The sequence below is a fragment of the Colias croceus genome, chromosome 13 (genome assembly GCF_905220415.1).
Source record: "Colias croceus chromosome 13, ilColCroc2.1".
NCBI lineage: Eukaryota > Metazoa > Arthropoda > Insecta > Lepidoptera > Pieridae > Colias > Colias croceus.
In genome coordinates, this window is record NC_059549.1 from 6,614,142 (window position 1) to 6,641,750 (window position 27,609).

Genomic DNA, 27,609 nt, shown 5'->3' on the forward strand with positions numbered 1-27,609 from the left:
AAATAGTTTTTAATAGATATCTCAGAAAGCAATAATAATTGAAGAATGCGCGTGCGCAATCCCTCATGTCATTAGTAGTTTACGCTTTTTGTCAGTTTCGCTTCATTCAGTTATCGGACGTGGTGTATAACGGACGTTAACGTCGTTTCGTATAAACGATAATTAGATTTTTCATTTCGTCATTTTAAAATGTATCAAGATGACGCCCAAAGTAATTCGCACAGCATATAAACCCTGTTCGTTGTTTTTCGAATCGAATCATCCCAAAAGATTCTTCAAATACAGTTGACCGTAGCTACAGCCGTTACGAGTTTTTCTCATGTAACGGACATTAGAAAAAGTGTATGTTGACGTGTCTTAATTTGAAAAAGATTATATAATTTCGTGTTAATTCAGTGTATTTTACTTATGTTTTGGACATTTTTGTGACATTATTTCGGACATTTGTGAGTCGACTTAGTTGCGGTTGCAATTTAGAAGTACGATAACAAAGATGGATAAGCCAAAGTATACGAGAATCCATTCCTATGGGAGTATGAGCTCTGCAAGAAGTGATGACGATATGACCGTGCACAGCCAAGTATTCCCATACCAGAAGAAAATGATTGTGAAAAGGGAGATTTTGTATGAAGAAGAACATCCACCGTTCCAGCCGCTTTTCGCAACATCGAGAATTTTTGGGAAAGCTAGATTCGCGTGTCTATTGCTGATTTATGTAATGTTCTACGCAACATACCTTTTGTCTGGAGCACTAGTGTTTTCAGCATTAGAGACGCCGATGGAAAATCAAATAAGATTGGAAGTTATCCGTGCGAAGCAAGATTTTATGCTGAAAAATCCAACTGTTTTGGGTAAGGACTTAGATAAAAGATATTCAAATTAACCTAAGTGAAAACTACTACTATTTATTATGTTACCGGCAAAAAGAAAACAAAATTAAACGAACTAGAAAAGGAAAGTTTTAATTAGCTTTCATAACAAAATGATACCCGTCACACGCTTGGTAATTATTGTGAATTTAGAAACGTCGCGTCGTTTTTATATTTCGAATATATATTTTTAACATTCTTTTATATTTACAGATTTACAGCTGCTATAAAAAGTGTTTTAATGACTTTTGATCGTTATTATTTTTATTAGTTAGGCACCTAACTACCTATTAATTAAAAAAAAATATACAATAAACAGCATCAGCTTTGTATAGCTTAGAAGCTTATTATTAGCTCTAAAATCGGGAAAAAATTACTGGTAGGCACATTACATATTATTAAATCTTTAATATAGGTACCTATTGAAAAAAGTTTTTTTTTTCAGTTTTAATATATATCATTCTCATTATTTCTCATAATAGAAAATAAATGAACATTGATGACCCGAAAATTAATATTTTAATATCAGAGAGATAATCATTATTAGCATTATCGTGAATAATTTAAAATATTATTAGAGAGACGAAGAACTGATAAGATCAAACCTAATAAATAAGACGATTCAATCTCAATTATATTCGTCTATCGAATAGGTACCTACGTGGAAATATTTTTAATTCAACAACTACCTACGTTTATTATATTCATGCTATGTGACTACATAGGACTACATAGATTAAGATGCACAGTCGTGCATCAGGGAAGTTTATATAAGAATTTCTAAGTCACTGGTTTAGAACGCGAGCTTTCTATCTGCTTAAAAGTTAAAAAGCTGTACGGTAAAAAACATATTTTACCTGGGTGCTCCTCACAAATAACAGTCTTTTATTTACTAGGGTTCCAGGTGAGGGTCTGCAGATAAAGGTTTATTTTTTATAGAGTTGGGAATGTAATGATCGTGCCTGGTTCTCTTCTCTAACGTAATATTATGTTGGTAGTTAGGTAGGTATTATTAGAATTTCAAGCAATTAAGGAAAAAGTATATAATTTCCAAAGTAAATATGGTTCCATATTCCATACCTAATATACCTATTTCTAGTTCTTGAAAATATCTTAATGTTAATAAATGCTATAGATGTGGCTATAGAATAAAACACGATGATAATTTTTATAGATTATTATAAACCTGTTTCAAAGGTACAGCGCAACCAGTTTTATAACGTGGAACATCGTCCTTGTCTATGCGTCCAAGACTTGACTTGACGCTCGATATAAATTGAAAAATTACAATATGTTAACCACATTCTTTCATTTACCTATTTATAAAAGCATATAAAATGATTGTTTTTTTTTTCTTTTGCTATGGTAATACAGTTTACAATTGTTTTTAAAATAAATATTTTAAAACTGAGTCCACAATATCACCGTCAATTTTAAATAATTCTAAATAGACATGAAATAGACAAGACAACACACAGCGTGGGTCATTTAACCGGTTTTTAATGATCTTGCAACAAAAACTAGAAACTAGTGCCACAGCCTATAGCATGCCATAAAATGAGGAAGGTGATCGCATAAATAAGTACAAATAGAATGAATAATATTTTGTCTAGATTAGTATTAAATTTATTATGTTATTGGGTACGTTAGTAAAAATATTATTTGCTGGTGCTTGACTTCTCGAAAAATATTCTCCTAAGTATGTCTCTATCTCTAAATCTAAAAAAGACGTGTGGCACTCGGGGACTGCCTCGGTAAAGCTATTGCATAGCATGCCTTCAAGCCACACGTCCGTGCCCGTCGGAGTGGGGAGTGTGAGGTTTTTTCGTTACGGAATTTCTCGATTCGGTCCCCGCGCTCAAGGCCCGCGATAGAAGCTATGCAATAGCTTAAAAATCAAATCCGAGATAATATCTAAAGGAACCATTTAATGCCATTTCGATAAGTTAAGTCGAGAATGGAGAATGTAGGTTCCCAATAATAACTTAAGAATGAAATAACTTTGAACAGAAAATTGAGTTTGGAAGTCAGGTGTGTCAGAATCACGGACCCTTCTCAAAACGTTATTATTCGATAGAATGCCTTTCAATTGTAAGTAATGGAAGATTTCTTTTGAAATGGATTTCTCATGTTGTTTGAATGTTGAAGATGTAGGGTAATTGCGCCTGTTCGCGTCCACCTGCCTATTCGCGTCCATTTTGCGGACATATTTTAGAAAATTCACGAAAATAAGTGTACTTTAAGTAAAATTGTAATAAGAAAAATTTTCGATAATACCTCAATGTATAAGAGACATGCACACATATTCAAAATATGCCTGCGGACCGCCTATCCTATTAAAAAAAATTATTTAATTTAGGCTATTAAACGAGAGAGCTAAAACGCGCGGGATTTTGAGAAAAAGAATAGTGCGCAGCGTCGCGCTTGACGGTAAGTATCTTATTGATAAATGTGAATTTTTGAATATGTAACTGTTTCTTTACTTTGCTAACAAAACATGGAATAGTATGGATTATAAATCAACTTATTTCTTTTACAATTAATAGCAAAAATAAGGTGGACGCGAATTACTACACCGAATTTGTAAAACTTCCATTTTGCGTCCACGGTGGGCGCAAACTATAACCCTTAGTGCATAACAATAGAACATATTGCGTCCACATTGTTTTTCATTACGTAGCAATGAATTGTTTGTTAAAATATGTAATTTAAAATAGATTGTAAATTTTTGACTAAGACCACATTAAAAATTAGCAAATTTTTATGCTATTTTTTACTTTGATATCCGTCCGTCTGTATGTCCGTCTGCTGGTCTGTCTTTCTGTCAAAACCCTTTTTCTCAGTAACGCGTGGAGGTATAAAGCTGAAATTTATATTGAATACTCAAATCTACGATCCCTTGAAGCAGTGAAAAAATCAAACTTAGAAGCCAAAGCAATCAAAAGATACAGCGGTTTATGCTGAAAATTTTCGCAAATTTCGACATTTGCAAGGGAATCAAAACCTACAGGGTACTTAACGTGAATACAGCCACTTGAAGTTTGGTACGAAGCAACGTCTTATAGCACAAATAAGGGAAACATTGAAAAAATAATCATTTACAGTTAAAACATATGAAAAAAACAGGATAATACGGAATCCTCAGTGTGCGAGTCCCACTCGCATTTGGCCGGTTTTTATTAAATAACTATATTCGTAAATAAATAATTTATTAAAATCTAATTTTTATTTGCATTTATCTGATAAAATATCACCCAATACACTCTTTATTCCTTTTCTAAGCTGGTGGACGCGAACTGGTCCACGGGTGGACGCAAACTGGAATTTTTGGACGCGAACTGGGTAAAACGCCTAATTCTGCTATTTGTCTAGATAAATAAAAACCACATGATATTTCCAACACAATTGAAAGTAAATCTTAAAATAGACTATGTAACGAACATGTTACATAAATTTTGTGTTGAAATTTGTTCTGAAACATTTTTATTTTCTCCTTCAAACTTTCCAACTGCACTAAGTGGACGCGAACAGGCGCAATGACCCTACATGACAGCTATGAAGAGAAACTTCGTAGTGCTTCGTATCGTAATTATGAAAGGAAAGATTCGCTTACATTGTCTTTGTAAAGAGAATCCCATCAAAACTGTCAGAACTATTTTCAAGTGTCTTAAATAGAAAAAACCCAATGGGGATAAATTAATTCTTTAAAATAGGCACAACACATAGGTTTAACACATAGTAACATAGAAAGAACTTTAAGCACTACTGAACTTTCACAAATAATAATCTACATTCTAACTCTCTTTTTTTGAGGAACGCTAATGCATCCCGGGGAAGGGGCCCGGCCGTGGCCCGTTCGTTATATAATTATATCAGTCTTCGCTGTCGGTGTGGAAGATTCTACCGCAAGATAATTATATTATCACGATTAATATTTTTGTAATACAATCGACAGTCGACAAACTGGCATAATGCCTTACCAAAAAAATGCTAGGAACTTCTAGATTTAAATTATATGAAAGACTACCAAGATCACGTGGACGCAGTCAATGCAGGCAGCGACCGATGACCATTATTTATTATTTTATTGCCCTGATAGTACTAATTAGTGTCATGTCGGTACATTCCGCTATTAATTACAACATATTACTTACCACAATATTACCGTTCCATTAAACTTTGCTTATATAATTTAATTGTATCAGTTTTATCGTGGGTATAAGTAGATATCGATTCATAAATCTTATTTAACGCCCCCTATATTGTAATGATCTCGCCAATTGTCTCGGATATTGTATGTCAAGTGATGTCAATATAATACCTATATATCTGTTACGGACGATGACACTTTGAAATGAATGTATGCCGAACACAAGAATTTTACACTTTCGTGAAATTTTGAGATACACAAAAAATATTTAGGTAAGTAAGGAATTCAATATTCATCAAAATGTCAATCAAACTATTCGGCAACGTCTCACAATTGTTTGCTAAGGAACAGTTTTTATTATAGTAGCAGACAAAAATCTAATTTAGAAGTTTAGAATTGGAATATACCTAATATTAAAAAAAAAATAAAACAAACAGAGTAATCAGTGTGTCACTCTGTTTTATTTTAATACAAAAGAAATTTCAATTGTTTCAATAGAATAAATTCTTAACTAATATTACCCTTATAATCACTCAATCAACTCAACATTCATCGATCGAACAGAGATTCTAAAACATGATAGTTAAAGTAATATGTAGGGTACTTTTATAGTAGGTCAACTAGTAACACTGGCAATCATAATTCATAAAGCTTTAATTGACCGCAGGCATCGTTATGTATGTGACACCTAGATTGAAGCACTTACTTCCTTGTGTTATTCTACACAAAATCGTAGTTCATTTGACCCCACACGATCAAAGATATATCGAGTGAGCTAAAGTGGACCGTTGACCCCTATATATTTTACGTTATTGCTCTGCCCTCTGAGCTACTCACACCGACATGTTATATATTGTATGACGATATTACAAAGGAGCAATTTGTGGTGATAAAATTAACTGCATAATAGGGCTATCCTATTACAGTATCAGATGCCAAATATGAATAAAGTGGGCATGACAATTTACTCTCCCAATTTTGTAGCGTTGATTTGCTATAAGTTTATAAAATAAAACCGGCCAAGTGCGAGTCGGACTCGCGCACTAAGGGTTCCGTATTAAGGGAACCCCCCTTAATATGTATATTTGTTTAATTTTTAGTATTTGTTGTTGTTATAGCGGCAACGGAAATACATCATTTGTGAAAATTTCTGCTTTCTAGCTATCACGGTTTATGAGATACAGCCTAGACATACAGGCAGACAACGAAGTTTCAGTAATAGGGTCCCGTTTTACCCTTTCGGTACGGAACCCTAAAAATGAGTCGCTCAAATAATACTCAATCACCAAAGAAGAGCTAAGTGATTGCAATCGCATGCATTCCTCTGATGGTAATTAGATAAAAGAAACATCATTATTTATTATTGTTCTTACAGTGTGATGACGAACAGAGTGTAACACGCACATTCTTATCAGTATGTTATTAATCTATATCATTTGATAATAATAAATATGTTTATATCAATATATAATCTTCCACTACGTCAAATCGTGTTGTAACTTGTAAATCAGCTAATATGGGGGCGGGATCGTCTAAGATTACAGTGCAGTTCCACAATTAATTAATAGGTTCCTTCTTATTATTCCGACAGAATACCTAAGCATGACTAACTTTAAATTAGGTTAATTGAGTTTCTTGGTATAAATAGTTAAGAGTAAAAGTAAAAAGTAAAGTAAAAGAATTAAACTATTTAATTTAAATTCTTTGTAGTCCACAGATTATTAATAAAATTATTGACTTGAGGCAATTGTTGTGAAACATTGCGTTCACTTTTACTCTTATTTTGGATCAAAAAGCGATCAATTTTCGTCAACTATATTTTACAACGATATGCATAACTGGTTTCAATATAGGTCTCTCAATATGTACCAAGAACTACAGTTTTGAAAGTAAAGCTTTTACCTAATATGTAGGTAGGTAACTACTGACAAGATACGTTACTAAAACGTACTACTTTCAACTTTCTGAAAAGGCATTTTACATACATACATTTATATACTATGTTCTTACAACACATAATAGTTTTTAATGAGATGTGACCAGATCTTTGGTAGTGAAAGGGAAGATTTTTAATTTTATTTGTATTACATTAAACTGGTAACTATACGTATGTCGACATTATTAAGAGAAGATCAAATTTTAGACGAGACAATTTAGTTTACTTAAAGATCATTAAAACTACCTACCTAAGAATCATTTTATTTCGATCTAAATTAAAACTTAAACAAAAAGTCGAAATAAAATTGTACAATTATCACAAAATTAGTTTTAGCTTTAGATAACTATAATTTTATAACGATAGATCAGCGCCGAGTTTACATATCTTAAGTCGTAACACATATATTCCTTGATAATAATGTGTTATCCATGATAATACGTGTAGGTAAGTAGCGTAATCTTATAAGTATGCATATGTATATGCTTAAGTTAACAACATAATGATCTAGTAGTATACATATACATAATACAACTAGTAAATATAGTAATATATGTATGTATCTACAATGATTTAAGAACACATACCCCTAGTAAGAGTAAAGGCTATCACCCTTTTGATTGCGTTCCTTTGTAAATAATACCGCGTGATCTGATAAATATGACACGATATGTTTATTGACGTAATTGATTGCAATAACAGTAGTTTCGATTTTCCTTATCCTGGAAAATAGTAGGTATAGAATTTATAAATTTATACGGAAATAAATAAGTATGTTCTTTGAAGTTCGCATGTCGTGTTTGCATGCTTCCGATTAAAGAATATTTTATTAGGTGTTAATAAGGGTGTTAAATTACCATTAGTCGATCACGTGAACATTAATCAATTAAAAAATATATAATTACTATTACATTTGTTTACACACTGTCAAACAACTCTTATCAAAGAGATATCATCTACCTAACTACTATCAGGCGCTCATGTTGACTTTAAATGCATATCGATAGAGTAAGCATTACTCAATCCTCAAAGTCTAATTCATGTATCGTTCATTTAAAATATAGCTGACAGACAGAAAAGACATAAAAAATAACAAGTTAAAAAAGCTCTTTATTGGTTCTTCACTGCTTTATGAGCGTAACTGGCATAAAGTATATACCTAGCTGTAAAATCGATTTTACGACAAAATAGGTGGTATTTTTTATATGAAACCGTTGACCTGTGCACATTCAATATATATAGAATGCAAATGTTGTAGAAATAGGGCTGTCCAGTCATACATAAGTATTTTATAATCCTACCATTTTTCAATCCTTCTCTATATTCCCGAGATGATAAATTATGTTATACATTATTGACATTATTGAGTGTATGAATTTTACTTATTCATCAGCAAAAATAGCCGTTATATAAAACAAAATCTAGTCACCAATTTAAAACTCAATAATGTAATTAAAAAATAATTAGTATTCCATTAAAACGTGGTTAGGTATATAAACTACATGGAAAAATTGTCAAATAATATGAATGAATAAAAAATTGATTTTACTCGGAAAGAATCGTTTACAGTTTTACACCTAATTCATATTTAATTAATCCCAGAACGCGCGCCGGGTCTTGGGCAGCTGACCCATTTCAATTAGACCTAACATAATCCAGACTCTATATGTAAGTATATCAAAATAATGAATTACGTTGATTTTGTTGACTCACTGTTATCCTTTTATTGCGTTGGTAAGTAGGTATGTTGAAAAAGAGAGGATTATAGAGGAAGATTGATTTTAGAAAGGACTATTTTAATTTTAAGAAGGCGTACTGAACCCCATAAAATTATAGATGAATATACGTAGGTATATATTATCTACATTTAAAAAATGTGTAGGTAGGCTTTTATCATTATTGGAGCTGGTCATTTACCTATAATACTTATCGAATAAATTAAAAATATATATTTTTACACGTTTATTGTCCTGATCCCGATATATAATTCGCCGCACATTTCGCTGATAACATGAAAACTACTACATTAGGTATATTTCATCGTATAAAATGTTCTTACCAACTTATCTAGGTTGTTGAAAATGCAATTAGAGCGATATTGCGTTGCATCAAAAACCATTTACAGGGACGAGTGCTCTATGAATAATGCAAACACTACGTCATATGTGTCGAGATCTCCTACCTCCTACCGCTTTCATATGAACTGAAAAGTACCTAGTAATTAAAATCTTTATAATGTTGTACTCGTGCACATGTGGAGCACCCTCATGTTTTTTTATCATTCAATAGAAATGTGGTAAATACTTAATAATTGGAATTTTTACAATTTTACATTAACTTATAAAGTAAAATTAAAATTTAAGGTTATATTTAGACATAATTTACGAACTTAAGTTAGAGAAGACATGTTGTTGTTTATTTATAGACAAGTACGTGATAATACTTTAGAGTAAAAGTTAGAGAGACAAAGTAAAAGATAATGTTGTTGGAATTTATACCCACCTACAATCTACATAATATACTTACACTCATATGTAATTATAATAAGTTTTCATTACCCGCGCTCAAATGAAAGTGTCTCGGGTAAAGTCATGTTTATTTACCACAGGCACCTCCCTTTAATATGAGGGCAAAGACCCATAGCACTTCGCCCTTACTGCGGTCACGACATGTCTTGGCTTATGTTTAAATGAATTTTTATGCGACACTCATGATGAATGAAGTTAAAATAAATAACGTTACTTTTTTATACATGAGCTTTATTTTAACAGCTAGGTATCGCTTATTCCTACCAGACACCTACGCTTTGACTTCGCATGGTTGAACATTGTCACTTGCGACGTTATAAATCACCTGTGTAAACTGTAAAGTCCAATTCCGTTCACCTCGTTTGCTCCCATCCAAATTTCAAACATGCCTATGAAACTAGCGATATTAAAAATTAATGGAATATAATTAATTGTTTTATATTTTTATAGATGCTGATCTAGAGGCACTCCTGGACGTGGTGATAACTGCCAGCAACCAAGGAGTATCAGGTTCTAGAAATGTCAGTGCGGGCCCCAATTGGACTTTTGGTCAATCGCTCTTCTTTGCATCCACTGTCGTCACTACTATTGGTAAGGACGTTTAACAATTCAATTTCTAGAAAAATTTTTCCGGCATTATTGGACACAGATTACAGATCAAAATTAAAAAACAAATTCTGAATTAAGAAATTCAAGACATTACGTAAAAGATAAAAGATGAAACTGAGCTTGCGAAAGCTTTGCAGCTAGCGAACTCAAAGTCAAGTACGTAAATAGGTAACCACTATTTTTTAAACGTCTGTTATGTAACGTATTTTAAAAGCGTCGAAAAATCTATTACTTGTAAAAATAAATAATTGGCATTTAATTTAAAACTGCAATTATTATACCGTAAACGTACCTTTGCTCTCATGAATATTTAGTTTATGTAATTTTACTACCTATATAATTTTGTAGGTAGTAAATTGCTAAATAATTAATTAGTGACTAGTGTAATTAGTTATTTCTTATAGTAAATCTAAATATAGATAGCTGTATTGTACATAAATGTCTGGGGTCTCGACGTCATTCGAATTTCCAGGCGACATGCTAACCCATTACAGAAATTTGGACTAAGTTATGCTATTTATACACTTGATTTACCAAAGGTGTTTATATCTTATAGCTATATCCATATATAGATCCTTTAGTTTATATATATAGCTATATATATATAGATCCTTTAGTTTCTGTGATCTGTGGCTATATCCAAACTCCAAAGTCGATACATTTCATTGAATGCTATATTATGTTAAACACTAATTTAATAAAGATTACTACTCGTATATACCAATACATTAGGTACTTTATAATTATTATAAACTACATACCTACATAATCTATACGCGTGAACTGTTGAGTGTTGGACCTATTTCGATAATTCTTTTTTTATAATATTCCTTGAAGTACGAGGAGTACGTATCAAAGAAAACATAAACATGTACCGCGGGCGAAGCCGGGGCGGATCGCTAGTATTATTATATTTCTTATCCTTGTAACTAAATGGCACGTAGGCGGTAGGTAGATATATAATATTCAATATGGATGAATATTCCGATGTTTGACAATAATGTCGCCGTATGAATATTTTATTAGAGCTATTTTCTGTGTATGAGGATCAATAATTCAAATGAAATAAGCGGGTAAGTTTGTTGGCGTAATAGAGATCGACGTCCCGCCCTTCTGAGGGATGAATTTTAAATCGAAATACCTTTTCGATACTATTTTGGAAATACAATATGCGAAATTTCGATACATTCAAGTGTATATTTTTCTTTAGCTTCTGATAGGGTAGGTAATGTAGGTATGTATCTACAGATCAGTGTGATATATTCTAATAGTAAATCTATTTGTAGCTATATCAGAAATTCGCATTGAAATTCCAGAATACTTTATTCGGGGTAGGTAATCTTGCTTTACAATATTTGAATGATATTCATATTCTTCAATCTTCTGATAAGAACCCAAAAAAGGTTTACTCTACAAAAGTTTTTTGCTCTTATTTACTTATATTGTTACCGTCCATTTTTTGGGATCGGATACACGTGGAATTTTGTCCAGCCATGGTCCAGCCTGTCTATTATTACATCACGGCATTATAATATAAATTGATAAACATAATGTTACGAATATTTTAATACATACCTATGCCTGATATTGTTACTAAATTTTCTCAATCATTAACAGGTTATGGTCACGTAACACCACTATCGAAACCAGGCAAAATGTTCTGTATGGCGTACGCTTTGCTTGGAATCCCCCTGACTCTGGTACTGCTGTCTGCTCTGGTGGAACGTCTGCTGCTCCCAGCGACCTCCTTGCTGAGGGCGCTCAATAGCTCGCTGGGTCACCTGTATCGACCATTCACTATACGGCTTGTGCATCTTTCGATTATCGGTAAGTTATACAAGTTAGATTGTTTTTCAGATTATCAAAAATTAGATTAGGGTAAGATTTATTAACAAAAATTTCCGGTACTTTCTTCATAATTCTTATGATGAAATATGCAATAAGCCTAAAGCCAAGCCTAGGTATATTTTGGTCCTCTCTATTTCAAGGAATTATATATCAAGTTATTGTTAGATTTGCAAGTCACATACCTCTTGAATTATGTAATATTTATAATTATTAACAACTGTTAAGTCAGAATTGCTTAGTAATATTATATATACCTACAATTTATAAACCTTGAGTCTATATTCCTATGCGCAAATAGCCCGTTTTATAATATATTGGAAGGTCCTTCATATTTACTACGAACTTAATAATGTTCACAAATCACAAGCTACTGTTACCGAGTCCGTATACAGTTTTAATAAAATTCCTCTTTATAACACATGAAAATTTCTAAAGATTTTGTATAAACTATAAACCATGATGATAGACGAGTTTTCTAACGCTTTCTACCTAGAAAGCGGTAGATCGATCATCTGCAAAACATTTATACGAATGAAGAATAAAGATTTTCATGTTAATTATTCTTAACTAAACTTTTCTTTTCTAAACTTTTTAGAAATCAGTTTTAGGGGTAGTTAATTTATATAACATTATTTCCTTTAATTTAATAAAACTAAACTAATTATATGTTTTTAGTGCTGATGCTCGTGATATTCTTTCTGGTGATACCGGCGGGGGTGTTTTCTGCAATCGAGCCGGAATGGGACTACTTGGACTCGTTCTACTACTGCTTCATCTCGCTCACAACCATTGGCCTTGGTGATTACATCCCGGGAGACTCCCCTGATCAGATGTATAGACCCCTCTACAAAGTTGCTACGACGTGTAAGTTGATGTTTTTATTAGATTTTGTTAAACCAACATTTATTACATTTACCTTTCATTTACCAAAGTAAACCAAAGACGAATCCATTATTGATTAAATTGGAGTAGTTTGTATCAATTCGACCTAGGTCGAGCGACGACATTCCGATAACAGATTTTCTCCTTTTACGTGATCACAAACAGATGTTTCATTTAAATTGTTATCTTTTTGGAGATATGGTAGCTTATTGGAATTATTTGTGATTTCGTTTCAGTTTACTTATTACTGGGTCTCACGTTCCTCATGCTGACTCTGACTGTCTTCTACGATATACCTCAGCTGAATCTCAGCAGCGTGTTTTCTTCGATGAAACTCGACGATGATCCGGAGAAGATGCGTTTAAGTGGTTCTGGAGGGATTTGCCCTGGGTACGGTATCGGGGGACTTATGATGAGGGACGACTACAACCACCATGACCAACGCCGTTCCGTTGTACACATCAGGCCACATTTGGATGATAGCCCAAGCCCCGAGGACACCACGCCAGTACATGCTAGAGACCTAAGAGTCCAGTAAATTCTATCCAACAATAGACCGACTTATTCTGAAAACCTTGCGCGACTCATAATTTATTCTTACGTCATTGTATCCACTATTAAAGGATCGATAAAGGCGGCCGTCAACAAATATTAGACTAGACGCGATGTGAATATTTTGCTCACTGAATTTCTTTAGTTTAAGTATTTTGTGAGTTTTATGCTTGATTTAATGTAGATATTGTGGTATTTTTGATGTATGAGAGAAAAACATAAATATTTAATATAATACTAATACATGTAGGTACTAACATAACAACATAACATAAAAATTTTATCGTGGATATGACTTAACGTTAAGTTATATAAAAAAACATGGTAAAATACTAACTGACTTGAAAAAGAGAGTATTTATAATATATCAGTGTCTATCTAATATGTGTAGTTAAGTAACCTATTTACAAAATATTTTAGCATACTTGAAAACGTAGGTACCGTCTAAATATATATGTACTTACTTCCACCTATATTTTATTAAATAAAACGAAAATATTTAGACAATCCCAAAAGTATAAATTATCAATTGAGATTTTCAAATTTTATTATTATAATGTCATAATATACTTGTTTATATTACCGTCCCCACTATATTATTAAAATCAGAATTCTTATTAAATCCGCAAAAATAGATTTAGAAATTCTTAGTAAGACTGACGAAATTTATAAAATTTTGCACTTTTCTAATGAGAGTTTGAATGCTTCTCCTGATAAATACCTACTTGAAAATACATAACTTCCTTCCACAAGTAAAAAAAAATGCATATCAACACTTTTTAAAAAAGTTTACTTTTCGACGAAATAAATTTTAAAATGATCCAAACTCTGTTAATTGCTAGAATAAAACTACTCAAAATAACAAATATGTATACCTACATAACACAGTACACACTACAATTACTCACTAGGTACATATTACATATTTTTAATGTTGCAATATATAATTATTTATTATCGTTAATTTTGATTTCATTATGTACTTTACAAAACATTATATTTTCCTAGCCTCTTAATTTTTAACTACGGCTGTGATTATCCTTTCCGTTATTTTTTAGATTTTAAAGAATAAAACATTGACAATAGCAAATGTTTACATTACCTACAAAAATGATACTATGCATACAAAATACCTAATAGAATCTATATGGAAAAGTTGTTATTAGAGGCATTGTATACTTATGAAAAATATATTTATTTTATTCTATTCAATATATATTTTTTTAAACATGAAACTAGAGAAATATATTTAAAATGCACAGAATTAACGAATTTATATGAACTTATGCGTAAAAACATTGAATTTAACACAACAGATACAGTTTTTTAAATACGTAATAATCAACTATTGTCAACAAGTCAAATTTAGATTTTGAATGTTACGGTCACTGTCTCGCCCTCTTTGGGTAGATGAACGAATAAAAATTTAAAGGAGAAAAGCTTGATATTCATTGAATAAACTATCTACATAATATTAAAATGTAAAGGCAATCTTTTCTTTGACTCGTAACTAGAATCGATGGACTTACAAAAGCACGAGTGTAAAAAGGAAATATTTACTGTTATTATAAATTACTTAGTAATTTTCGTCTATGTATTTATATTTATGTCACTGTAGTTTGTCGAAAAAACACAACGTAAGACGTAGTAGTATATAATATTTTGATAAGTAGCCATAGACTGTAGCTGTTATAGATGTTGACTCACAAAATGCCTTCAATGGATAACCGCATTAATAGAAAGAAAACTGTATCCGAGATTTATCTGAAATAAACATTTATATAGTAGCAGCGTGTTTTTTATTTTTTATCCCCTATTAGTATTTTAATTAAAGGTAAACGAAAAACTTGTCCGAACGCATCGAACGAGGCCAATGGAACAAATTTTGAAATTCTTTACGTAGGTAAGTATATGAAATCTGAACACTTGCCCACGTGGAATCCACCGTACCTTAGAGTATTCTGGGTATCCTAGATTATTTCGGATGACGTCATTCATCATATTCCTTTTATTATTTGTGTACGACGGAGCATTTCTTCAGCGCGGTCAATTCTTTCGCTTTCCGTGCGAGGTCTATTTGACTTTGACTCGTTGGGCTCGTATAAGTGTGCGCTCACCTTAAATCAGAATAATATAGATTCTTTGCTTTTGTCATCTTAAATTTGATACAGTCAAGAAACGACTGACAAAAGATAAGTAAAGAATGAAAAATTAAAATGATAAAAATTTAAGAAAGTGTGTGAAAGTGTTTTATAGTTCAAGTTATAGTTCTATCCAAGAGTGGCTCCAATCTATCTAATATCTAATATATATTATAAAGGCGAAAGTTTGTAAGTATGGATGTATGGATGTTTGTAACTCTTTCACGTAAAAACTACTGAACCGATTACAATGAAATATAGAGAACACATATAGAGGGTAACTTGGATTAACACATAGGATAATTTTTACCCCGGAAATCCCACGGGAACGGGAACTATGCGGGTTTTCCTTTGCAAACGCGGGCGAAGCCGCGGGCGGAAATCTAGTAAGCTATAATACAATGTAATTTATTAATCAAATTAAAATAAATGCAAATGATAAACTATTCGCTCATCTCAAGGGCTTATGAGAAAATATATTTTTGAAGATAATGCAATTTATATCGGTTACTTAAGACCAGATAATTACAAAATGAAGATTTGATAAAATAAATGTTTAATATTGACCATTGCCCATGTATGGTAAGACAATTTAATAGAAAAATGAAACAACGCATTTCTTAAATTATTTATATTTATTTCTGAATTGCATAGAAATTTTGTGGACTTTCTGTTACAATAGTACTCTTCGTCTGATATCTTTATTTTGTATAAAACGCTAAATTTATGTTTTACATCTATTGTACCAGAGGGCCAGTTATTCGCTCTAACTTAAAACAGAAAATTCACACGCAATAATATACCTATAACTAATCTTATTCCATCTTATTTCTATTTAATAATAAAATACCACCTACATTTAGGTACTTACATTTACTAATGATTCACACACACACGCTCACACTGAGCTCGTTGCAACAATAAGGTCACCCATACATCGAAAACAAATAAAAAAACTATAAATGTATTAGTACATTCGTAACAATATTGTGCCAGTGATGTAATTATTTACATACTATTTATGTCGACGAAGTTGACAATTGAGTTGATTGCATATAAATCTCGTTTTTCATAATTTTCTCTCCTTAAAATTAGAAATTATGACTATTTCAACTCATTCGTCATCTTCATCAACCAGTACGCCATAACATTTCCACAAAATAAAATTATATTAGTATATTTGATAATTTTACTTAAAAGAGAAAAAGGAAACATCGAATAAATTGCCTTTTGAGACTTTCAGGTGATAAATTCATATAAAGATCCGAGGCAGTGTTTCAACATTTGGCATCAAATTGTACACTTACCTCACTACGTTACGTTTGGTCCAGATTTCGATTGTTTTTCAACTTTTATTTGCACAAAATAGTGTGATTGTAAATTAAGGTCATATAATAATAACATCCAAAAATTTATCAATAACGCACTCGCCGATATTTTGTACTAATATACAATTTGTGTCGCAATAAATCGAATACTCTAAAAAGTTTAGAATTTATATAATAATTAGTTAATCCTAAAATAACTTAATTAGCTATTGCTCAACGCTTTGAGGTAAAAATACCTCGATACATAATGTTCCGCCAATTAAATACGATGGCTCAATTTATAAAACTTTACTGCATATATTCACGGAGCCACTCTTCAATCGGCGCGGACATTACTATATGATATTTTTTGTTAATTTTATTTACAACGTTGGTTATTCCGTAAACTAAACATCCTATGAACTAATTCTTCCAAAATGTAATTATAAAGAAAGAAATGAAATGAAAGATTGTGATACATTTAGTGATTTAAAAGAAAAAAACAATAAAGTTTTGTTCATAGACCTTGCAACTAACACAGCCTACATCGTTAATTGAACTGTGCGTTTAAAAAATTACATAATTGCATGTAAATTGACGAAAATTGTGGCGTGTACTTGAATATTGCTTATAAAAGCTCTGATTGTGTATCCTATGTAATATCAATCTATCTATTCAAACTATTACGATCTAAATTGAAACTATTGTACTTTTAAAACATTTAAAGAATTCATATTGAGTAAAATTTAAAGTACAACAATGTACATCTGTTTTTTAATTCATGTAACTCGCGCCAAGAACAGTATTACATTTTCTATAGAATCGAACAGTCTATCGCTTTATGAGAGGCTACGTATATGATATGTCTAGTGCGAAAATATTTCATTTTACGTGGTATTTGGTTCTATTATTAGAGGCGTACTATAGAATTGAGTTTCTTTGAAAGTAATCTCATTTTTTGAGCGATAAACTTTTAAACCTTGTTTGGAGTCTCACAAAAATAAAACCAAAATTAGTCCATTAAATTTAACAAATCAAATACAATAAAGACATGAATGGTCATTTAAAATGTTTTACAATAAAGAGGCGTGTCAGTTTTGGAAACTTACAATAACTATATTATGACGTCATAACCAAAAATGGTCGCAACAAATACAAATTCTGACGTTTCCCGGTAAATAAGTCAATTAATAAAAACTACATTATGCTAACTCAATATAAATATTTTCATTCATATGAAAACACATTTTTGGTTTTGTCAAATGGAGAGAAATGTGGTGCAAACGACAAAACTGAAATTGTTTAAAAAAATATATCGAATATTTAAAGTATAAACGTTTTCACTTTTTATATTCTATTCACATGCATATAAAGATTAAATTCAACTATCGAAATTCATCGGTAATTCTGTAAATGATAATTAATTGTACATTAAACGTGTAATCATCGGGAAAAACTTTAGCAATTAGGCCAAAGATATATTTAATATTGACAATATGTCAATAATAAAAACGCTATAATTTCACGTGGCCGCGCGAGCGCATAAAACGCGCTCCCGTACCGCACGTACACTGAATTAATGTATCTTCATTTAAAATCATTTCATTACCAAACTAATTAACAATAGGCCATTGAGATAATAGTACTACGTATGGAGGAGACACCACGTACAAAATCTGTGCGCCATACTTTTGCTCTAACTAAGTTTTAAAAATTATTATCTAGTTAGGTACTTACCGATGAAAGTTATTCCTTTGCACTTTTCCGTATTATTTGTGCAATATCGTAACACACACGAAGGCATATTTGATGCATTTCACTTTAAAACAAATAAAAAATGAGGGTGCAGTTACGCCATATGGCGTATGTTGAGCGGAACATAAGTGATGTAGGCGGTGTCGTCTCCATATGTATATCTCAATGCAATAGGCACGTTGCAATATCTTTACATTCCATAGTCCCTCAATTTGACAAAACCGTTAGCTTACATATAACGTGTGTCGGTATGTCTGTGTGTATTATTTCTTCGAGGGCGGCTTTCGCGGCGTGCGAGTCGTCTTGCCCGTCGATGTGGACGGGGTCGGGACTATGGGAGAGCTTTTTGTTTCTGCAAATTAAATATTTTATCATTTTACGTGTTTCGTTGCATGAGGACAAATTAAAAAATCTAGAAACATCAATTCAGGTATTAGACTCGAATATTTAAAGGTATTTTATCAATGTTATCCATTATACACAAGGCGTTGTTTTGTCAGAAAGCTCGATAAAATCATTTTATATATTCAATGATATTATATTCAATTAGACTTCTTCAAGAAGCACTTTTGAAACGTTAAATTACATATTTTTAACATTTACCACCGATTGGGAAAGCAGTATCTACTAAGAAGAACCGGCAATAAACTCCATAGTTGCTCTTTTACTATAGCCTATCCTATAGCGTTCCTCGATAAATGGGCTATCTAACATTGTTCAAATCGAACCAGTAATACCTGAGATTAGCGCGTTCATATAAATAAACAAACATCAGCTTTATAATATTAGCACAGACTAATAATAATATACTACGTATTAGCATAGACTAATAAATAAACTAACCTTTAACCGCTCTCCGTCCCTTGCGCGTAGACGTCGGCGTTTCAACCTTGGCCGGTTTGGTCGGCGTCTTCTTGGCCGGTGTGTTTTTCTTTTTGTCCGTTGCTTTCTCCGTCACCGCCGTTGCCGTCTGTGGATATCGTTATGTTTACGAAAACCGCTTTTTTAATAACTATAGTATATGGAATACACACATATTCATGTTACATGGTCACTCTTTGACGCTTTGAGTAATGTCCGGTACGTTTTATCCGTATTAATAGTTTTTTTCTCAAAGAATCGTTTTAGGATGACACAAGTTTCCTATTAAAAAGTCGACGAACGTCAAAGAGTGATACATATTTGTTATAGTGAGGGAAGAATTAGAGAAACGGAAGCCAAATATCGTGTATATAATAGTGTATCGTTACGGTGCAGGTGGTCAATGTTGAATTAATAAGTCATATAATTTTTGCAGGAATTTTTTATCTGTTTCAACATAAATCTGTTGAACACAAGAGATAGTTCTACAAGTATTATATTTCTGGAAAATATTTAAAAATATATTCCAAAATTAATAATGCGCATGCAGATCTTCGCTAATTATCGTATTTCTAGAAACACCCGAATCACCCCGAATCATTGAATCGTAAGTGCCCTAAACAATGCACTTGCATCTTGCACCTTGTTCAAAAGAAATAGGAGTCAATTCAGAGTCATACACAATCGAAAACAATTCAGGCGATAGGTGACGGTAGCCTGTCAGTCAAAAAATTCAAAAATCCGTCAGTCGTCTTTATATATTGGTGGTGGCCACACGTATTATATCTGTATGGAGTTATATAGAGCTGCTGTTACATACCCTTCTTAGTTTTGTTTCAAAGTTGAATTTTCCGATAAAATGATTATTTACACAGGCGGCAGATAGCAGTGGGGAAAATGAAAATTAATAAGGGCATAATGAAAGTTCTGATCATTCTACGATATCAGGAATAGAGATAATCCCTGATTCTGTAAATCCTTTGGACTGAGATTTTAATTATTAAATTTCTACAATTTAAATGTAAACCAGTGTTTGAAAATATTTTTTTTAAATATAAACTTTGTCTTATTTTACCTTCCATACATCCATCATTACGCCAGCTTCAGTAAGACACTTTAATAGTTCTATAAAGTATAGAATTTTCCGAGTAAATCAATACAACAAATATATATCCGCAATCGTGTGTCTTATCCTCGCTATTAACTTACATTGAATTATCGAAACAAATTTCGTTACTTATCTCTTTTACCATAAAATCACAATAAAACTCATAATTCTAATAAACTATGTATGAAGAAAATACATTTAACCACTCTATATACATATTATCATCTTCGGAGGCTCGGGGAATATGACAGTTGCCGAACAGTGACGAATTTTTCTATGCGCATTATTAGTTTGGGAGTACTGTACATCCAATTGTATGGTTTACCTATCTATTGCAAATATACATTTTTATTTGACTTCCATTGACACTATTTCTTCAAACACATTAATTATCCTAATCTTTGTCAAAGACACATTTCTTTTAATCAAATTAACATTTATAAAATATAAAATAAAAGAATAATCAGCTAAATATGCCTTCAACAAAGTGATCACATTTAAATAAATACATGCTTAACATACATGCATTTAAATAAACATCATATACAATTAGAGGTCATGAAAATTAAATAATTATAAAATTAAGAACACCAAATAGAACACAAAGCAAGCATGGCGGATGGGTAATGACTCATGAATGATTTTATTTAGTTATGTTAGAGTTTAGTTGTTGAAGCTATCATTCCTATGAACCTATAGAAATAATTATTAAGGAAAATAACTTTCAACATATGAAAATAATGAGCATCTATCATTTGATTATGTGTTTGACCATGATAATAATATATTCAAACAAAGAAAAAAAACATTGTCCAGAGACTAACACAAATTCGAAAATAAAAAAATGCAATGATATGTGACGTCATAAAAAAATAATAAAAAGAAAACTAAATAATACCTTGACCCCAATCAAAATAATATTCTTGAAAAGTTGGACCGCATATAACTATAACATGCAACATTTGCATCAATTAATTTCGACATAACATTCACTCGTTTACACATTCTTATGTCTATTTTCATACTAAAATTTGTATTCATACAACTCTGTGCCAACGTCTGTTTAGAATTGATACTCATATCAAATCTTTAGGAAAATTTAATTAATAATAATAATATTTTTTTAGAACAAAAAATTATGGACCAAAATTGCTTTAATAGTTTACACTATTACTCCGTTTTTACAACCAAATTCACAAATTTCATAAACACTAATATAAAACATTCAACAACATTTAAATAAATAACTTTTCAATGTTTAAATATACAACAATTTTCCAATAAAATAATTACAAGTATGTAATAAACAAAAAAAAAAAAACAATAAAAAATATCTAAACAGACGTAGCCCATCGTAACGCACATTCAAACCGTACGTACGGGCTGGCACAGACACACATACACACACTGGGGTCACCACTTTAACACGGCATGCTTATATAAATCTTTTACTTGTTAAACTCATTATATATTTGAACAAACTTTTCTTGTTTTCAATTACGTCTTTATTAATAAAAAAAAATGACCGAATATTAATGCATAATATAACAATATTGTTAGCTACATAATATTATATACTCAGTTATAGAACAAAAAAAAAAAATAAGGAAAAAAAAAAACAAATTTTCAAAAAAAGAAAAAAAAAACTTAAAATACTGCATTTAAAGTGCTGACCCCGCAACAAATCCACAATGTATGTAAGTGAGATGAGAGCAGTACGTACATTTCTATAAATCCGCCGTACTATGCCTACCTTGCTTGTGACCGCCGCTATGGGCGAACTACCTGATGATTTCGCTTTGTTTGCGGCCACTTTGCCTGTTTTCGGCGATTTCGACTTTTTCGCGGAGCGCGGACTGCGCTTTGGCGTCGTTCGCGCCTTTTTGCTTGGCGTCGATTCTTCCTTCTGGAATTTTATTTTTTGTTAAATATCTGTATGAAATTTGTAATGTAACACTTATTTGAAGTCTGTCAAATATGTATTAATTTCTGTTTAGATTTTGGGTTGATATGAAAAAAAGAACTACAAAATAACATGATGAAATTCGAAATATATTTTACAATTAACTTTAATCGTAAAATATAGAATATGTTTGTTTTAGCTATTATTTACAAACACACATACACAAAAAACAGTGTTTTTAGAATTTATATTCAAAATTAAAATAACGACTTACTGAAGTATCATTGTCGTCGTCTTTTCCCCGCGGCGAAGACTTGGAGCTGGTCCGTTTCCTTGACTTTTTGTCCAGTTGCGACTCGTCTGTGTACAGCGAGAGATCCACTGACAAACAGATTTAAATATTTCACTATTCACCATGCTGACGTCTTTTGTGATTGAAATGATGAAGACGTGTAGTAATAGTGAAATTATTAAAATCTTATGGATAGGATGCGATGAGGTTATGAAATGAAAAGCAGTTTGTTTCAGTGGTAAGTACGCAACATGCAATTCTCACACAAACATAAATTCAGCTAAGCTGTTAAAAAAATGTGATACTATTTGAGAATTCTTGAGAAAGTGGGTAATTTTAAGGTAAGTCATTTCTCTCTAGTACCGCATTTTTTCGCAGTCATGCAAAAAAATTATAAGCAATTCAAGATATGTTAACAATGTAAGCAATATGAAGTCGGTTAACAAGGCAACACACACACACACACAAACAAAAATTACTAATATGTAAATGAAAATGATTTTTGAAACTTATGAATGTAGAAATGCTACAGTATGGTATGTAGTTGTTGTGTGAATATTTAAACATTCAATATCCAGAGTACTTGTCTACTTTTGTACCTTTCCTGCTGTGTTAGGGTCTATGAACTTGTCACGAAAATATTATAGACGAATAAAATATATTATGAATAAAATTTATCTTGTATAGTGTCAAATGCAATTTTCTTGTGCGTGTGTGTACTCGTGTTTACGTGTGCGTGTGATTTCTACACGCGTTAATAAGACATTGTGGGTGTCCCTCTTAACCTCTTTATGTGTGTCTGAACCCGCATGTTTATAATATGTGTATTCGTACACGTGTACGCATGTACGCTCCTACGCGTACGGGTACTTATCTTTGAATCTGCTTTCATGTGTGTATGAACGCGCCTGTATACATGAGTGCGTCCGTACACGTATGCGTATGATGTATACGATGCTTCGCGTACAATATATCAGTGTGGATTGTGGGTGCCTATCTCTGAATCTGTGTGTGTGAACGCGCCTGTATACACGTATACGCACACATGTATACAGGTGCGTTCCTACACGCGTTAATGTCAGTGTGTGTCTACCTTTGAATCGGCTTTGATGTGTGTGTGAACGCGCCTGTATACACGTGTGCGCATGCGTGTGTGCGTGTACTCACGTCCATCGGGATGCTCCTCAGTGAGCTGCAGGCAGTTGGCGCCGCTCTGCTCGGCGCGCAGGGCCCGCTGCAGGATGGACGTGGCGCGCGCCTGCTCGGCCGGCCGCAGCAGCCACGCGCCGCCGCCGCTCGCGGACCGCGTCAGCGACAGCGTCGTTAGCACGCACTCCATGTCTGGAATACGAATTTAGAGTTGCGTGTCAATAACAAAAATTGTTGATGTTATACTTCTTTTGGCGCGATGGAGAATGATGATGAGAGTGAATTTTTACGATGCGCGCGCACACCGACACCTAAATTTAACAGCATGAAGTTAGTTCTAGGTGGTATGAAAATTGATAACTATGTTCAAGTGGTATATTCTAGTATTTTTTCCATACGCCAAAGAAGTCTAACTTCTAACGCGTGTACATAAGTACACACACTCTTTTTTATAATAAACATTCAAAGATCCTAATATCAAGTAATTGTTACCATGTGTGCATAAGAGATAAGAAGGCAAATTAGAATGCAATTATATTATGTATATTATAATTGCTTAATGAAGTTCATTTAATTTAATATGATGCATGTTATAGAAGTAAATTAATCAAAATTGTAGATACTTAATATTTACTATTTCTGACAAGCTTTATAGAAATGTAATTATAATACCCATTTCCTATTTCTGTAGTATATTCTAAGTCCCAACATACCATTATGTTTTGTTTCACATAGATACTAATAATAATAAAACTGTATCCCACCTGTGACATCATAGAAATCAGGTTTGTATGTCTCTCCAGTGGGGTCTGCTTTATCTTGCGAAAGCCAACGAATTTTGATCTTGCGAGTGGTGCGGTACACATTTTGTAAAGCTTGGCATACATAGAAACCACCCTCTGCATTTCGGACAGCCAAGTATTCATTCCTATGAAAAACAAATTAAAATAATCAGTTACAATTTACAATTTCAACCAAATAAATTCAAAATAAGAAGAAAAAGAAGCATTATATTTCCTATTTCAGATATTAGGCTAAATAAAGAAAAGTTGGAATAAGTTCTTTTTATTTATTTACGGTAACTTAACACTTGCATATTTTGTTTGTAACATTTTATATAATACTAGCGGTCCGCCCCGGCTTCGCCCGTGGTACATATTTAGGTTTTCTCTACATAAAAACCATCCTCGTACTTTAAGGAATATAATAAAAAAAGAATTATAGAAATCGGTTCAGCCGTTCTCGAGTTATGCGCTTACCAACACATTTTGCGATTCATTTTTATATTATAGATGTAAGATAAGATATCAATCAGTAACACAAATTCATATAAATATTATTTACTAGCAACTTTGTTTTTATGTTTATTTCATACATTTATATATATAAAAAAAGTCTAATACATTTAAACTATAAATTAAGATGACATCACAATAATGTATTCAAAGAAAAGTTATGTTTGTATTCAAAATTCAATCATTATCAACTTTTTAAGCAATTATAATTGAGGAGTTGTGATAGCAATATAATTATATGACCTAAAACATAGTTTCAATTGGTAAAATCTATACTCACTTATAAAAGACAATCAATTTATCGTCATTTTGTTTTGTTGGTGTAGATCTACCAGCAGAAGCAGATAACTTTGTAGCCATCGCTATTTCAGGAGTTGGTGATTGGTATAGTTGCACCTGAAATTGTGGGAATTTATTATGAATATATTTTTCCAAAGACTTTCCTTGTCTTATTAAGTAATAGTCAAAGAGAAAGCTGAAGCAGAAATTTTCACTCAGATTTCAGCCCTTGGTAAAAAAGTTTATCAAAAATATTATAGGACTATTTTTTTATGTTATCTTTATTGATTATTTACCTTGGTTCGATTTCTTTTTGATTTTGTATCAGGTGTTGACTCCTCATTTGACTTCTTTGCTGGTGTAGACTCAGTTTTTTCTGAAATTTGCCTTCTTTTTCTCATGGGAGGAGTGACTGTAGCTAATTTTAATGTTGATTTTGTTGATACTTTAGATTCAGCCTTAGCTGGAGTTTTTACTTCTGATTTCTCTTCAGGTTTTTCTTCTTTTTGCACTTTAACTTCTTCAGGTTTTGGTGTTTCTGCTTTATCTTTTTGTTCTACAGGTTTATCTTCAGAACTTTGTGCGACATCTCTACTGTCTCCGTTTTCTTCCGTCTTTATTGGTTCAGGCTTTGGATTCTCAGTTGGTACTACTTCTTTCTGTGGTTGTGGTGGTATAACAGGACTTGGATTTTCATTAGCTGACTCTGGTACAGGTTTACTGTCACTTTGTGTGGGTGCAACATCTGCTGTTTGAGCTGGTTTGAGTTCTATAGGTTTAGATGGTGATTTTTCTGGTGGTTCATTTGCTGTGGCTACTTTTGGTTGTGCAGGACCATCTCCTTGAGATACAGGAGTTGAAGTGTCTGCTTTTTGTGGCGTGCTCGGAGCACTTGCAGGTTTTTCAGGTGGTTTTGGTGTACTAGGTGAAGTCTTAGCTATATCCTGTTTATCTTTGTTTACCTCAGGATTCTGAGGCTTTAAATTAGCTGGTGCGCTTGTCCCTGATTTAGGAGAATCAATTGTACCATTTGCCTGTGCTGTAGAGTCTGGTTCTTTCTTTTCTGGTGTCCTGGTTAATGCTAGTGGTTGTGATGCATTTGCTTTATCTTGTACTAAGCTTAATGGAGTTGGAGCACTTGTACTTGCACTTTTACTAGGGCTTGCCGCCACATTTGTTGGTGTTACAGAGTTTTGTGTTACATGAGATAAATTGCCATGGTGGCTCATGTTTTGAGCCATTTGAGCCATATTTGCTGTAACTGGCGCCATTGACGGTACTGCGTGGGCGGGCAACGGTGGTGTGTTAGGTATGTGATGGGTCAAATTTTGACCTACAAGATTATTAGTACCATGATGGAGGGAATTTTGTGCGCCTTGAGGTAAGCCAACCGCGTGGTTAGCGTTAGCCACATTAGCTTTGGCGGGACTAGCCTGACCCCCCGGCTGCGGTACCCCCGGCTGTGGTAGGACTGGCTTTAACGCCGAGTTCATTTCAGTAAAAGATCAAAAGCTCCTCACGTTACTAAGTTAAAACATTAAAGACCGCGGTTTCACTGTTGTTGACACAGGTTAACACACTGAGATGTCTTTGACCCAAAACAATAATTCATATTTCATACATAACACAAGTTGTCTATGTATAGGCGGTACGCGCGCAAGAACGCCAAAGTAACTGCCCGCTTTTTCTATCACTAGTCCTAAAAACTGTTTTTAGGCGGAGCAATATCTATGACAAGTCGTCACTCAAAAATAAAATGTTAAAAGACGTCCGAAAACGATGTGTAACGATCGTAATGGAAATAGTCGTAAAAAATATGCGTTCCTATATCTAAGAACTTCCGCAACACCGATACCCGCCTTCAGCGTTCTCTCATTTAAGTTGGTAAACACTTATTAAAAACACTTGCACTCAGTCACAAATAAGTAATTCCATCATTACCACTTTTTAATATAAATTAGCATAGGTAAGTAAAATCTTAAATCATTGAAATTTCTCAACAAGTAATAAGCACAGTAATTTAGAGATGGCGTCGGCTTACAGCGCATGCGCCACCTTCTTCTTACCACTCTCCAATCAAATACTAGAGAGAGTCAAGTTTCAAACATAAAATCTGAAAATATTTTATCTCTTTCTCTCTCAAGT

The 27,609-nt window shown here is 32.6% G+C and overlaps 2 protein-coding genes across 8 annotated transcripts; one reads left to right on the forward strand and one right to left on the reverse strand.

Annotated features, from left to right (window-relative positions):
• The first annotated feature begins 120 nt into the window (after positions 1-120).
• LOC123696783 (potassium channel subfamily K member 1-like) lies at positions 121-13,717 on the forward strand. The gene is made up of 5 exons (XM_045643147.1): positions 121-851; positions 9,934-10,074; positions 11,710-11,919; positions 12,616-12,804; positions 13,059-13,717. The coding sequence occupies exons 1-5, from the start codon at positions 494-496 to the stop codon at positions 13,358-13,360; spliced, it is 1,200 nt and encodes a 399-aa protein (XP_045499103.1). The 5' UTR covers positions 121-493; the 3' UTR covers positions 13,361-13,717.
• A 4,905-nt stretch (positions 13,718-18,622) lies between these two features.
• LOC123696899 (proteoglycan 4-like) lies at positions 18,623-27,523 on the reverse strand. Of its 7 annotated transcripts, none has more exons than XM_045643288.1 (9): positions 27,506-27,523; positions 25,761-26,725; positions 25,466-25,581; positions 24,655-24,818; positions 23,909-24,082; positions 22,724-22,830; positions 22,270-22,452; positions 19,421-19,547; positions 18,623-18,929 (listed from the first exon to the last, which is right to left on the reverse strand). In XM_045643288.1, exons 1-9 carry the CDS (start codon positions 27,510-27,512, stop codon positions 18,841-18,843), a joined length of 1,932 nt encoding a protein of 643 aa, XP_045499244.1. In that variant the 5' UTR covers positions 27,513-27,523; the 3' UTR covers positions 18,623-18,840. The 7 variants fall into 7 exon arrangements, with proteins under 7 accessions (XP_045499244.1, XP_045499243.1, XP_045499245.1 ...); XM_045643287.1 differs by having other exon boundaries at positions 25,761-26,743; positions 27,406-27,515; XM_045643289.1 differs by having other exon boundaries at positions 27,406-27,506.
• Positions 27,524-27,609: the final 86 nt, after the last annotated feature.

Coding starts and splice junctions, on each gene's coding strand:
- LOC123696783 (XM_045643147.1), top strand. CDS start 494: ATGGATAAGCCAAAGTATACGAGAATCCATTCCTATGGGAGTATGAGC. Junction 10,075..11,709: donor CACTGTCGTCACTACTATTG/GTAAGGACGTTT, acceptor AATCATTAACAG/GTTATGGTCACGTAACACCA. Junction 11,920..12,615: donor TGTGCATCTTTCGATTATCG/GTAAGTTATACA, acceptor ATATGTTTTTAG/TGCTGATGCTCGTGATATTC.
- LOC123696899 (XM_045643283.1), bottom strand. CDS start 26,957: ATGAACTCGGCGTTAAAGCCAGTCCTACCACAGCCGGGGGTACCGCAG. Junction 24,083..24,654: donor TGATTTCTATGATGTCACAG/GTGGGATACAGT, acceptor TTCGTATTCCAG/ACATGGAGTGCGTGCTAACG. Junction 22,453..22,723: donor ACGACGACAATGATACTTCA/GTAAGTCGTTAT, acceptor ATAAAATTCCAG/AAGGAAGAATCGACGCCAAG.